The sequence below is a fragment of the Danio rerio genome, chromosome 1 (assembly GCF_052040795.2).
Source record: "Danio rerio strain M-AB ecotype USA chromosome 1, GRCz13ab, whole genome shotgun sequence".
NCBI lineage: Eukaryota > Metazoa > Chordata > Actinopteri > Cypriniformes > Danionidae > Danio > Danio rerio.
In genome coordinates this window covers 19038789-19053872 of record NC_141021.1, presented here as the reverse complement: position 1 = coordinate 19053872, position 15084 = coordinate 19038789, and the positions used below count along the sequence as shown (strand labels likewise).

The following is a 15084-nucleotide window of genomic DNA, read 5'->3' as shown; positions in this document are numbered from 1 at the left end:
TGGAATTTAAGACCTTGCGGAAACCCTGGTTTGTGGTCTGTGGCTAATTTTCTGATTTGGGTCAAAGACACAGTTTGTCAACTGAACTGAAAAAAGTAATTTTAAGCAAATAATAAAGCAAATTATCTACTTTAATGTTTCCCTTAAATTCTGTGATGATAAATTATGGTTAATATACAACTTACGCTTCATTCTTATTCAGAGTAACAGATAAAAACTTGTAAAAAGAATATATAAAAGAATACGCAACCATGCTAAATTTCGCCATGTTTTAAATCATATATAAACTATTGCTACACTTGAAATTTCAATGGACGTGTTCTGTAAATTGTTGTAAAGATGAATGATGTTCATTATTATTATTCTTTAATTTACTGACTATTGCCAGAGGAAGTTCTGAAATGTAATCCTACTAAAATATCATTCAGCGTAAAACAGTTAAAAAAAAAAATCTATATACTGGTCCATATGCTTATTTCGAACAAAAACCAATTGATTAGATATTAAAAGTTGCCATTCAAAAATCACAATGCAGGCCCAAAATGTCGAGCAATTATCATAATTCATTAACTTATCCTTCAAACCACTAGTATCACGCTGTCTATCAGCAAGAGGTTTTTTTTAATAATATAAGAAAACTTACAAATCAAACATATGTATAATCACTAATTATTTTATTTCTGACAAATGACAATATAGCTTTATTTCACTCATCATTTAACATTTTATTTTCACATAATTTCTAACATTAAAGTAAACCTGCACTATTGTAATATAAATTGACTTTTCTAAGTTGAATATATCACACAGACAGATCAGATATGAGTGTTTAATTTTTAATTTTGACCATTAATTTTTTTTGTCCATCTGTCTTAAAAAAACAAAGAAATCTTCATCAGCCATACTTTTGAAACCCTTAATAAAGATCCTATTGATAAATACATGAGGCAAGTAAATAATTACCTTTCAAGTATGAAAGCCTTTCAACAATCATCATCAGCCAGTTTGATGAGCATTTAAATTGACAGATATGACAAAAACAAGACAACTCACACCGGTGAAAACGCAAAACAAGTGTTACCTGTCCTGCGATCAAAGTTCTTGTTGTTGATGATGATGCAGTGGCCGATGTTGGGGTAGTTCAAGCTGTATCTGAAGGCATGGGATTGAGGCTTGGCATCAACCTGCATGGGCTGTGATGCAGATGCCCCATCCTTACTAGCACTGGACAAACACAGTACAGTAAATCACATTCAACTGCATTTAATGCAATAATAAGTAATTAGTATCAAATTAGATTGCACATGATTTCTGTGGGAGAGTTTTCTACTTATATTTACAGTGTTTGGATAATTATATGTCAATATTCTGAACATTTATTTATTTCCACCAGCAAATTGTACCAATTCCAAACCACATTAATTTTAATCACTACTTTCAATTTGGAATAAAATCATTAAAGGGATGGTTTACCTAAAAAAAAGACAATTCTGTCATCATTTGCTTGTTTCAAACATGTATGATTTTCTTACTTTTGTTAAACACAAATGAAGATATTTAAAAAAATGTTGGAAACCTGTAACCATTGACTTCCATAGTATTTGTTTTCCAATTATGAAAGTCGATGGTTACAGGTTTCTTCAAAATATCGTCTTTTGTGTTCAACAGAAACTAATAAAGGTTTGAAACTACTTGAGGACGAGTAAATAATGAGTAAATTCTGGAAGTCTGGAAATTAAAAACGCTTTCTGATATTCAGAGGTAAATAGTTATTTGTCAGGTTTCATCTTCATATTGTGCAAAAAAGTTGCACAATATAAAATAAAAAAAAAACTAAATGACCATAAGAAAGATGCAAGAAACTGCCAAATATCGACTTGCATAACAATGATGCACAAATGGTATGGTATTTATTCCTTTAACAATAATTATTGTAACGTTATGTGGATAAAACATAATAAACAATAAACAATAATAAATGCTATTGTTAGAATAAACAACAAGAAATCAGTCTCTATTTCACTACCAAGGTGACAAAAAGGAGTGTTGGGAATTAAATACTGTTTTTGAACTGTCAATCACATGTGAAACCTGCATAGCAACAATCGTCAAGCTCATCTTACTCTGTTGTATCCACACGCTTTGCGTCCACACAGTCTCCGTTCATCTCCAACCGCTTAACGAGCCCTTTTAAACAGTAAACAGGTTTCTTCTCCTCCTGAAAGCTGTTATATGTGTAACTGTGGGTGTTTAAGGTGTTATAACAGCTCTTAAAAAGAGTAGTCTCCGTATCCGCATGTCCGATGTGTATTCTTTGTTTGTTGACTGGCACCACCAGCCAATGAGAAGCTGCAGTCGTCACCCTTCAACAGCTGTGCAAAAAAAACATCAACCTGAAATAAGATTTGGGTGTGGACATTTATTCAAATAAAATGATGTGTGTGCAAATATGGCTCCTGGCAAACCGAAAGATTTCTTACAGCTGTAGATTATTATTAACATAATGACTGTGTGTCAAAACCTACTGAGCTGTCTTCTTAGTCAGCACACTTCAAACAGAAAGATCCACAAGGAGCTTATTTACGTGTGGAGGTTTTAAGACATAGTAATGAAGGTCAAGTTCCACTCGTCTTGCTAATGTACGATTAAACTTTATGAATACTACATTTCAGCAAATAACGTTAATAACCGTCAAAGAATTTAACTATTCTAGTGCACACGTGAATGTAGAGTCTATATTTGATACGGAAGAATAAACTATCGACCAGTGAGCATGGCGTTTCTTTGTCTGCTTTTGAGAGTTTAAGTTACGCGGATAACAAGGGGACACCAACAAAACCATCTCAAACTGAAAAGTCACGAGAAGAAAGAATGTAGAAGACGCTTACCGAGAACCGAAAATATCCGCTTGTTAGTTAGCACCTTATTATGTGCAAGATTCCGATGACAAAGCGGTTCCTCAGCAGCGTCCAGGAAGTGTATGCGGGCGATATGGCAAGTAACAACACTAACGTTACCTCAAAAACATAATGATACAATATCGCCATCTAGTGACTCATTTTCACACACACGTTCTGCCCCATAAATAGAAGTTTCAGACACAGCCAGCTCTGTAAAACGTCTGCTTGCTCCACGTTTAAACACAGGAAAGAATGCTTCATGGAAGAAACTTGTCAAGCCATGTTCACACCAAAAAAGTAAATATATAAAATAAAATTTAAAATATATGTTCACCGCAAAACAGGAATGGATATATATATATATATATATATATATATATATATATATATATATATATATATATATATATATATATATATATATATATATATATATATATATATATATACACACACACACACACACATTTATAATATATAATATTGTTTCATCTGGAGAAAGTCTGATTTGTTTGATTTTGGCTTTAATAAAAGCATTTTTGTATTTTTCCAAAACAATTTTAGGGTCGAAAATATTAGGCCCTTTAAGCTTTTTTTTTTTGATAGTCTACAGATCAAACCATCGATATACAATAACTTGCCTAATTAATCTAACCTGCCTACTTAAAAGTTGGCAGTTCATTCCGTTGTGGCAACTCCGGACCAATAAAAGGACTAAGCCGTAAAAAAGCCGTATATATATATATATATATATATATATATATATATATATATATATATATTCATATATTTAGATAGCTAAAAACTGTTACTGCTAGTAGAATTCTTAGTGGTAAACTAAAACAAAAAATTGTGAATATGGGCTCATGGGTTTACTCAAAGTTGCTCCTAGAAAAGTTTTTACCAAGATTTGTTCACTAATCACCAATTTTAAGAGCATTATTGAGAAGTTTTATACATTGGGGCCCAGATCTAAATCTATTAGCATCTTTTTGTTTGAACAGTAGAATATTTTTTGTTGATTTATGGATGTGCAGCAAACAATATGAATCTAATATTCTAAAGAATGTTTCCAGCACCATGTTAAATCTATGCCACAATTAAGTGCTCAAAAACTGTGAAAGAATCATTTATTCTCAGATGTCAAGTATTCAAAAACAACTGCAATCTAATCATTTCCTCTTCATAATGATGCTGTTACAGTCAGCCACACACTAAAATAAACTCTGACTAAGGGTCTCATTAGATCATTCAGACTATTGTTCCTGTTTTATTTTGTGTCAGTTGCCTTCCCAGCAAACAATTTTGTGTTTAAAAGACGACTAACAGACATCTAAACGTAGACAGCTTGGCTAACACAAGGCTAAACTTGAGCTGTCAGTGAAAATCTAATAGACAAAATAGTCCAAAACTATAGTCCTAAACTGTAAAGAAAATACTTTACCGACATTTACCATAAAATAATGGACGTTTGAATTACAGACATTTACCATAAAATAACAGATGTTAAACTACACATATTTACTGTAAAATAATGGCTGTTACATTGCAGACATTTACTGTAAAATAACGGTCATTAAATTATACAGACATTTGCCGTAAAATAACAGATAGTAAATTACAGAAATTTACCAGAAACTAAAATTTTAGTTAAAGTCTGCAATTTAACAGCCGCTGTTTTGTTACTTAACGGCCATTGTTTTACGGTAAATGTCTGTAATTTAACATCCGTTATTTTATGTGAAATGTCTGTAATTTATTGTCCATTATTTTACGGTAAATCTCTGTAATATAACGTCCGTTATTTTATGTGAAATGTCTGTAATTTAATGTCCATTATTTTACGGTAAATGTCTGTAATTTAACATCCGTTATTTTACAGTAAATGCCTGCAATTTAACACCCGCTATTTTACATTAAACGTCTGTTACTTAACAACCATTATTTTACTGTAAATGTCTGTAATTTAGCGTCCTTTATTTTTCGGTAAATGTCTGTAATTTATTGGCCATTATTTCACAGTAAATGTCAGTACTTTAGCGGCCATTATTTTACAGTAAATGTCTGTAATTTAACTGGCGTTGTTTTGCAGCAAATGTCTGTACTTTAATGGCCATTATTTTATGGTAAATGTCTGATTTAACAGGCGTTGTCTGTAATTTACAGTGTGGTCATCAAATAGACAGACTTTATATATTTTGTCATTCATTTCTGTTTATTTTATGACTAGTCTAGTTTTGGCCTATTCTTATACGTCTATTAGATTTTCACTGAAAGCCCAAATTTAGTTTTGTTTTAGCCAAGACAACTATGTTTGGACGTCTATTAGACATCTTTAAAAACAAAAAATTGCTTGCTGGGCAGCTAATATGCTGTAGTTGACAGAAATGATGTGCCTGAATTTGCATCAACACAGCATGTGGAGCTGTAGTCACATACCACAGCACATTCAAGCCCTGATGTGTTTTTATAATTTTAAAGTGTTTCAAATCCACCATCTAAGTGATTCTGCCTAAACGAGTATAAAAATTCAATAAACGCATGCAAGACAAACACCCGTTTTAGAGAATAATTTATTGCCAGTAGTAAAGCAGTTAAGCTAGTGGCAGTATTTAATAAAAATCATAAAACAAGACCATAGCATTGCTCACACACACACACGCAGACCCTGAAAAAGTCACATGTCTGTGAATAATCTCGCACTATAAATATACTGGGTCCCATTTTCATGGTCAAAAAATAAAGATGTTCCAAAGTCACAATTTACAAACAACAAATAAAAAAAAAAGAAAAGAAAACATAACAACATCACAAGAATATGCAGACGTCCATCAGATGATGATCCTTTCAGAAATGAACGTGTGTTGTGACGAGCACACATTCATATCCTTTACAATATTTTATTATTATTATTTTTTTTAGATGCTCTTTTCTTTACTTGTGAATGAACATACAGTAAGGCTGATAATGACACACCATTTGACTTGGTACACTACTTTTTCCTGTCTTTCTTTTTTTTGGAAAAAAAAAAAGCGAGAGAAAAACAAAATATCTACAAAAACCTAGTAAAACCTTGAAATCAAAACTGTACAGTAAAATTTACATTACAAATGAATGAGGATCTGTATAAAAAAATCAGTTTGCATGGCTATATCTATACAAATACAGATATCACCTTGATGTGTGAAATGATGCTCGGTCTCCCATTATCTGTGACAATATATCAGTTATCATTTTCTGTGTGAATTGTACATCTCATCATGTATTACTTAATGGCACAGCCAAGTCTAACGCCCTCTCCAATACTGTTAAATAACCTTAATAACAGCCCATATAAGAGCTACTGGAGAGAACTCTTTTTCAGGCAAGTCTTTCCAAAAAAAACAACCCATCTTCAGTGAGATACAGATGTATATACGATGTGTGTGTTTGGATGTTTGGCATTTATGTGGTGTAAATGCCCATTCACACCAAGAAAGGCAACTACAGCGGGGAAAATAAGTATTGAACACGTCATGTTTATTTCCTGGGAATAATATTTCTAAAGGAGCTGTTGACAAGGAATTGAGCCAGATTTTGGTAAAAACACAAACATTCTCATTCTACAGCTTGACTTTCTTTCTCTGAAAGCTTTAGATCATTTCCTCGACTGTGTTTTGAATCATCGTCTTGCTGAAATGTCCACCCTGGTTTCATCCTCATCATCCTGCAAATGTTGATGTTAGACTGAAGAAGCTAATATTAATATACAAAGATGGTTCTGTGTGTCTCGTCTATCAAATCTGATCTTTGTTTTGTATTTTATATTTGATTAAAGTCAGGTGATTGGCTAGGCCACAGGTGTCAAACTCAGTTCAAAAAGGGCCGCAGCTCTGCATAGTTTAGTTCCAACCCTAATTAAACACACCTGATCAAACTAATTGAGTCCTTCAGGCTTGTTTGAAACCTACAGGTAAGTGTGTTGGAGCAGGGTTGGAACTAAACTGTGCAGGGCTTCGGCCCTTCAGGAATTGAGTTTGACACCCCTGGGCTAAGCCATTCTACAGCTTGATTTTCTATCTCTGAACGCATTTTAGAGTTTCCTCTGCTGTTTTGAATCATTGTCTTGCTGAAATGTCACCCTGGTTTCATCCTCGTCATCCTGCTAATGTAGATGTTGGACTAAAGCAACTGATATTAATTTACAAAGGCGAAGGGCAAAGGATTGCTGAATAACTTCTGAGAGATTTCAGCTGCTGTCTGGGCTTTCAGTGTCTTTCTACATCTTCCTTTCTTCATGTGTTCTATACTTTCCCCCTGTTTTATTTCATTTTATTGGACATAACTTCATTTGTAAACTAATTAGATTTGTTTTCTTTGGAAATATGGATTGTTCTCAACAACATTTCCAGGTAACAGCTCCTTTATAAATATGTTTTCTGCAAAAAACGGTGACGTGTTCAATACTTATTTTCCCCACTGTATATTAGCATCTACACGATGCACAAGTAAATTTAATAAAAGCACATGCTTTTAGTTTGTCGCCTGCTGCTGTAAAAGCTCAAGCACTTTAAACTCCACTTCACCGATTTACTTTTGAAATTTACTTCTGATTTACGCCCAGAAAAAAAATCTTTCTGAATGTACGATATTACCTCTCTGTGCTGTTATCATTGTAGTTGTGCTATGCATTCAGCCAATGGTTACACTTCTTGTTGTGAACATTCTTTAAGACTACATTTCTGCCCAACAAAGGCAAAGTTCAGTATCTACGCAAACTGAAAACAATTTTTTTTTATATACTATCAATTTTTTTATATACTATATATATCAATTTTGACACTCGTTTCTCAGAGCAGATCCATTTTAGGACTTAATTTTGTCCACACATGTAGTCACCGCGCTTTTCCTTTGTGTGGCAGATTGGTGCAGGATGAACGTTATGTGGTTTATGGTTTAAACACACAGTAAGTCTCCTGTTGCAGGGTTTGGTTTAGGCACTTTTGAACGTAAGTGTTGGATCCAGTGTCAGACTTCAGTATGCTGCTGATGTTGTGAGTCCAGCGGTGGTATAATGAGCCTCTGAAACTGCGCTCCCTCCTCTCCGCCACTCTCGTAATCGCTCATCATCACCTCTGACTCCTCGCAGCAGGCTGACATGTCCGAGCAGGACGCCGTGGATGTGTACAGCGAAAGCGACATGTTATCGGCGGCAGGGGGATCGAAGTCGCGTCCGTAGCCTAGCGAGAAGCCTCCGTGTCGGTATCCTTCGGTGGAGGATGATGTGATGGTGCTGGTGGGGTTGGTTTGGGGTTCGGGGTCTGAGGAGTAGTGGTGGTGGGGTAGGAATTGGGTGAGGCTGTAGAGCTGTGGTAATGGTGGCCGATGGCGTATTGAAGACCCTCCAGGACTAGAGGGGGTGCTGTTTAACCCGCGTGAGGCAGGCTGTAATGTGTCATAGCGATCACCGTACTCTGGCACAGGTGGAGGAGGGGGTAGGTCATCATGGGATGGGAAGTCGTCAGGCGGAGGAGGGAAGTCGCTTTCAATGTCATATCCGCCAGGATAGTAGTCCGTGTCCAGCAGGGCGGGGTCACTGTAAAGGGTGGGTGGAGCCTCCACTACCTCATACTGAGGGAATTCCTGGATTCCAGGAAGTTGAACGCTCGGCATCCAGTCAGATGTGTCCCAATGATAGCCTGTCAGATAAGAACAATCAGTAAACATCAGAGTGAGCGGGCAAAATAGAAGAAATAAACTGAAATAAATAAACCTTTTGATTAGGTTGGGGTTACACACCAATGAAAGGCTGAGGTCAATTCAATTTCAGAGGTCAGTTCAGGAAATTAAAATTCTTATTATGCTGCTGTTATTGCTGTAACATTTACTGATGTTATTATTGACTTTATTTTGCCATTAATTTGGTGTTACATTATTAATGTTCCGTAGATCTTGATGAAGATCTTTTTAGATTAATTTCCACAATTATTTATGAGCAAATAGTTATGTAAATGATGACTTTATGTTTAAGTTATCAAATTAGATCTATATTATACATTTTAGAATTTAATAAACTAATAAATAACCAACTAATGTAATGTAATGTGTATTTATATAGCACATTTATCATGTATGGCCATACACCAAAAGCACTTTACAATCATGAGAGGGGTCTCTCCACACCACCACCAGTGTGCAGCATTCACTTGGATATGCGATAGCAGCCACAGGACAATGGTGCCAGTGCACTCACCACACACCAGCTATTGGTGGAGTGGAAAGACAGTAATACAGCCAATTTGGTGGATGGGGATGATTAGGAGGCCATGATGGGCAAGGGCCAATGAAGGGCCAGGACACCGGGGTTACACCCCTACTCTTTATGAGAAGAGCTATGGGATTTTTAATGACCACAGAGAGTCAGGACCTTGATTTAACGTCCAAGCAACCTAACATTCCCATGTGGTCAGGTACTGACCAGGCTCAGCCCTGCTTAGCTTCAGTGAGTAACCGGTCTTGGGCTGCAGGGTGATACGGCTGTGGATATCATCATAATTTCCCTTTTAAATTATTTTATTAAATAAAAAATTCTCTGCTTGAACAAAAACTGAATTGACTTCAACCCCTTCAAAAATTTGGTATAAATGAGGCATTTAAAACCAACAACATGCAACGTCAGTATCACACCAGCAAAATGCACATCACACAAATATTTTAACCAAAATATATACACAAATACACACAGCACACTGAAAGTAACTTAAAATAAATGTCTTGTTTGTGAAAAAAAACTTTGAACAGAAATGATTAAGGAGGGTGTTATTTGGTTGTTCAAATGTAGTGTTTTGAGGGAATTTAGTAAGATAAATAGGGAACACAAAAGCAAAAAATAAATAAAATCAATAATAATTTATAGCTGTGACAAAAAATGCACAAAATGCAGGCACGGTGGGTCCTACAGTAAATTGATTTAAAAAAGTAAGTTGGTTTGATACTATTTTTGTCACAGATTTGTGGACATGCAGAATTGTGTTATATTAGAGGAAAACAAAGCAAAAAAAAAAAAAAATACAACAGAAAAAAGGCTTCAGGCAAGTTGTACAGAAATGTATCACCTCTTGGGTTCTTGTGTTCATGAGCCGAGAATGACTCTTTAGACAAAAGGCAAACAAAATTGCAGAGAAAGGAGAGAAAAGAGAAAATGTCAATACTGAAGGACTGAAGACCACTGTGGGAACAAAAACAAAACAAAGATAGCAGGAGCATGTGGATATAAATATAAGCACCATGAAGGTTTGAGGTGATCTTAATGCCATTTGCTTGCACAGCTTTCTATCACAGCACTGAGGAAATGCTGAAATCCGTCTTTACACCACCTCAAATTAGCTCAACAATCAAGTGCCATTGAAGTCAAATGAGGCACCTGGGTTGGCTAATGAGGTGTGAGACAGATGCGATTAGTCAATTTTAATTTCTCTGTCTCTGTAGATGAGTTATGGGTGAAGAAAATGGCATTTTGGAGACCAAATGAATCACCCACCAAACACTAACGACACAAACACACAATAATCAGCAAGGAAGCAGCAAAAGAGTACCTTCTTTCTCCACCGAGTCAACAACAGAGCTGACAAGGTGGATTACTGTCACTAGGGAGGCTTGTAAGAAGGGAAGATGAGAGAAATCTAACATTAATTTTGTTTTCCACGAGTAAACATGACAGGACAGAAACACTGGAAGTCAAGAACCAAAGAAGCACAGACAAAAGCGCTTCTCACGATGAGACATTATACAGTATTTTGACATAACTGATGGATTTGATTTGATTTAGCACCAACAGATATTAACTCTGGATTAATGGGAGTTCTGGCTTCTGACAAGGGTGTGATCTGAGGATGGGTTAATGGCAGAGGGGGTTTGGGTTGTGTTGGTAAGGCACACGTCTGGGTTGAGGACAGTGGGAGTGGAGGCTGACGTTGTGCTCATGATTACATACATTAACAGAGAGGCGGAAGGAAGGATCAGGGAAATTCTCAAAGATAAAAAAAAAGAACAAGGACAAACTCTGGCCCCAAACCAAAATCAGCAGATGGAGCAAACATTAACGAGCAAGGGTTGGCGCTTTGGAAGAATATGCAGGTATATGACCTTAAGACAATATTGATCATTTATTCAATGGGGAAGTTGTTAGGTCAAGTTCAGGGATTGATAAAGTCAAATGAGGGTCAATGGTTAGATGATTTGGTCTCTTTCACATGAATCCATGACTTCGTTTCACACAACACATCCTATAAGTAGGGATGCAACAAACTTTCAGTTGCCATTAGTATTAAAATAGAGAACAGCCCTGTCCTACAGTGTTCAGCGTGCTGGTTTTGCTCACGTTCCAGTCGTTACCACTGTGCAGTTTAAAATGACTTTCACACAGGACACGGAGAGCACTGCGTTGTGAAACCCAATTATTCATTTCAATGACTTGTGCCTTGCAAGGGATGTTAGTTACCATGCACACTAAAGCGCAAGCACCTTCGAATAACCTTGCAGCAGTAACACACACAAAAAAGGTTTCTCTATGCCAAAGGTCTAAAATTTGGCGGGGAGCCATATTAGTGACTGACATTTCATAGGAGGGCCATTTTAACATTCAAGCAAAAGAAGAAAAGTGAAAACCTGATGTAATTGATGACATTTTTCCTATCAAATCTCCTTCATTTTGTTTCTTGTTGTACACATTGAGGGTATAGTTTAAATTGCTATAAAATGCTACGATTTAATAATAAGCAATAATAAAAATTATTATGTCCTAATCAGTTGTCTCTTAACCAAAAGTTTAACAGATAGCAGAAAGACAGCAGAAACCAGGTAACTTTAGTGACTTTACAGACAATTGTTCTTCGCAATATGTTTCTTTTTTTTGTAAAACTACAACAAAAAGTAAGGAAGCACCGATATGGATTTTTGGGCCGATATCGATAACCGAAAACTCTTTAGATATGGTGGCTGATAACCGATATACTTTAGCCTATAAATATAAACATTTTAAAATGTAGGGACAACTTAATACAGTGAACAACTGAATTTATTTTAAAAACTTTATAGAAGCTTAAACAGATCTTAGAATAGCTTACTAAAAGCAAAAAAAAAAAAAAATAGAGTAGTAGTTTTAAAATTGCATGGTGATTATATAGTATTATGATTTCACATAAATCAGCATGGCAAAAATAGATTACTTCCTTTTCTTTGCATAGCAAATTAACATGCAACTTGACTGTTGCATAAAAATAATAAATTGAATAACAAAACGAGAGGCAGGCAATTCTGTACAATGACCTAATCTATCGGCTTAAAGATATCGACCTAATTCTGATATCAGACAGATAACAATAACATAAAAAAAGCATTTGAATCGAAAATTAGCAAAATTATCATATTAACACTAACAGCATACTGTGTAAGCCATGAAGAGGTGTTTGTACCACAAAAACAGGTGGTATAAAACTGTTTATAATTAAATGACCATTGAATATTTACAAAAATAGAGCTTTAGTAAAAATAGAGCACTTACGGACATATATTTCAATGTTTAAATCAGCCCCAAGAAATAATCAGCGTTACTCTCAACTGCACACTGCGAGAAACCAAAAGTAACCTGGACATATAGTACAATCCTTTAAATGTCCAGTAGGTGGGGGTCAAAACCACAAGTGGCTATAAACGACTGCACAACATTGATAGTGATTCAAAAATATATGATTTGGTGGGCCGAATCTCGCTATATTTTAAAGGAAGAGAGAGGCCTGCAAATGACCCGCGAGACCCCTGCTCTAAGCTTTATATAACTCTGTCATTCTGACCCAAATGAATCTTCAAAAAGCACAATCATTGCTGCCTTGAATTTCTGCAATGATATCGGGCCTCATGATGACACGTTATTATTTGCTGTGCTTCGTAAGGTCAGCACCAAACAGTTCAAAGCTGAAGTGGGTTGTACTTTAAAGTAGTGTGCTACAAAGTTCAACTGTACTGCAACATAGCTCCTAGCAGTTTGTTCCCTGCACTTCAGCACCCAAGGAAACGCTGTCAGAAGTCATGTGAAAGGGCCTTCAAGATCAACAGAAATGATGTGTGCTGTAGACCCATCATGTGTACTTTTCATACCCTGCTTTTACACTCTGAGCTGATGTCTTCAACCATCCATTGGCTTCATTAAGAGAAACAAAGAAGGGAAAGGAAAAAAAAGAAGAGAAGAGATCCACAACATGAATTCCACACAGAGAACTAATAGAGATCTTATATAGGCCATTCTCAGATCCTGTCTGAACTGATGAAAAACTTATGAGAAGTTGCCAAAAGCAAAAAAAAAAAAAAAAAAAAAAAAAAAAACGACGGGGCTTAGAGAAAAGACATGCTTTCTTCTTTTTTATGCTTTGAGAATTTCATAGGGCCTTCAGTGATCGCTTCCTTGCACCGTGGGCGAGTGTTCACTTACGAGCAGGCCTCTATTTAAAACCTTGCTCTGTGTCTGTGGTGAGATTTGATCCAAATGGGAGCTGAAGCCCAAGTGCAGCGATAAGGAAGAGAAAGAGAAATGATATAACACATGACCCAAACATATCATCCTTTACACTGGGTTACATCAGTAAAATAAAGACAGACAGGGTTAGCAGATGTTCAGAATAATAATCGGAAAAAAAGAATAACCATATGATGAACAGTATAGGGGTCTGCCAACTTAAAAGAGCATGCAAGAGATTTTGGTTATGTCTGGAAAAGCATACTACTACTATTTCTACATTCAATACTGTGCATAGCAAACAGTGTTGACCTTTCGTTTTATGCTGAATGAACAGAAATGATAGCTGACACTTTAACCAATTTCACACATAATTACAAGGTTCAAACTTCAATTACTGAACACTAATTCCAAAATGAAAAAGGAACTAAATCATAAAGTGCTAACGTTTAGTATGTACTACATATACCAGTAAACTCCTGACAAAACTAATGTCTATGGTAACATACAACACCAAAATAAAATTACTATGATTTTAGTTTTACCTTTGAAGTACTAATAAAGATAGTTGATATGTTTTTGACATTATACATATATTGAAATTAATAAATATCAAATGAAATGTACAAAATCAATTCCATAGAAAACATATTAAATGCATGTGAAGTGTCTAATTTCATATTTCAAGTAACGTAGCGAAAACAAAATGTTAAAATATTGGTGAAATAATGTGGCAAACTGCAAAGTTGACAACAACACAGACAGCGGTTGAACTACTATATCTTCTTTAAACAAATAAACAATAAAAATCATAATAATATTAATAATAATAATAATAACCACAACAACAACAATAATAATAATAAAAATAATAAGAATAATAATGATAATAATAATAATAGTATTAATAATAGAAATATTAATAATAATAATAATAACTGTAATAATTAGAATAATAACAATAATAGCAATAATAATAAAGATAATAATAATAATAATAATAATAATAAAGATAATAATAATAATAATTATTATTATTATTATTATAACTGTAATAAGAATACTAATAGTAATATTATTGACAATAATTATAATAATAGTAATAATAATAATAACAACAGTAGTAATAATAACAATAATAGTAATGATGATAACAACAACAACAATAACAATAACAACAACAACAACAACAATAATAATAATAATAATAATAATATAACAAATAAATATAAATTATTAAAACGTGTTTTTTGTGGCATATTCAAAAAGGTCAGCTTTGTTTGTATAAAATTAATTATTGAAGTACTAAAATTAAAATGAACTTACACATTATACAAAAACATAGTAAATCAACAGTTTGTGACATCAACAAATAGATGCTGAAGTAATTTAAGTTAAGTCATTCTAGTTTGGTCAATTGGAGAAATGACAAGCACATTGTGTATTCATTTTAATTAATAATTCTTTTTTAAATAAGTAAATGTTGTAAATAATAATGAACTGGTCAAGCTTACTGTTTTAATACTGGCTGCTAGTAGTGTCTTTCAATATAAGCCAAAAATAAAAGTTTTGTCATTCAGAGTAATGTTGTGTAATTCTAAAGAAACCTTTTTTTTGGGTCGACTAAAGCTGTATTTTTTCACATGACCTTTTGCATTGTAATTACAGAAAAATAAGCTGCATAAATATTTCTAC

General features: G+C 34.5%; 2 protein-coding genes across 12 annotated transcripts in view; both read right to left on the bottom strand.

The window, feature by feature from the left end:
* Positions 1 to 2996, bottom strand: part of casp3a (caspase 3, apoptosis-related cysteine peptidase a) — a 37655-nt gene extending 34659 nt beyond the window's left edge. For 2 of the 3 annotated variants that reach the window (XM_087235055.1, XM_087235056.1), the window contains exons 1-3: positions 2889 to 2996; positions 2124 to 2372; positions 1082 to 1224 (exon numbers count right to left, since the gene is read on the bottom strand). In XM_087235055.1, the coding sequence (XP_087091181.1) occupies positions 1082 to 1224; positions 2124 to 2167 (187 nt within the window). In that variant the 5' untranslated portion in view covers positions 2168 to 2372; positions 2889 to 2996. 3 annotated transcript variants of the gene reach the window in all.
* A 2459-nt stretch (positions 2997 to 5455) lies between these two features.
* Positions 5456 to 15084, bottom strand: part of fat1a (FAT atypical cadherin 1a) — a 147479-nt gene continuing 137850 nt past the window's right edge. For 4 of the 9 annotated variants that reach the window (XM_087235396.1, XM_087235399.1, XM_087235395.1 and 1 more), the window contains 2 exons: positions 9995 to 10030; positions 5456 to 8578 (listed from right to left, as the gene is read on the bottom strand). In XM_087235396.1, the coding sequence (XP_087091522.1) occupies positions 7908 to 8578; positions 9995 to 10030 (707 nt within the window). In that variant the 3' untranslated portion in view covers positions 5456 to 7907. 9 annotated transcript variants of the gene reach the window in all.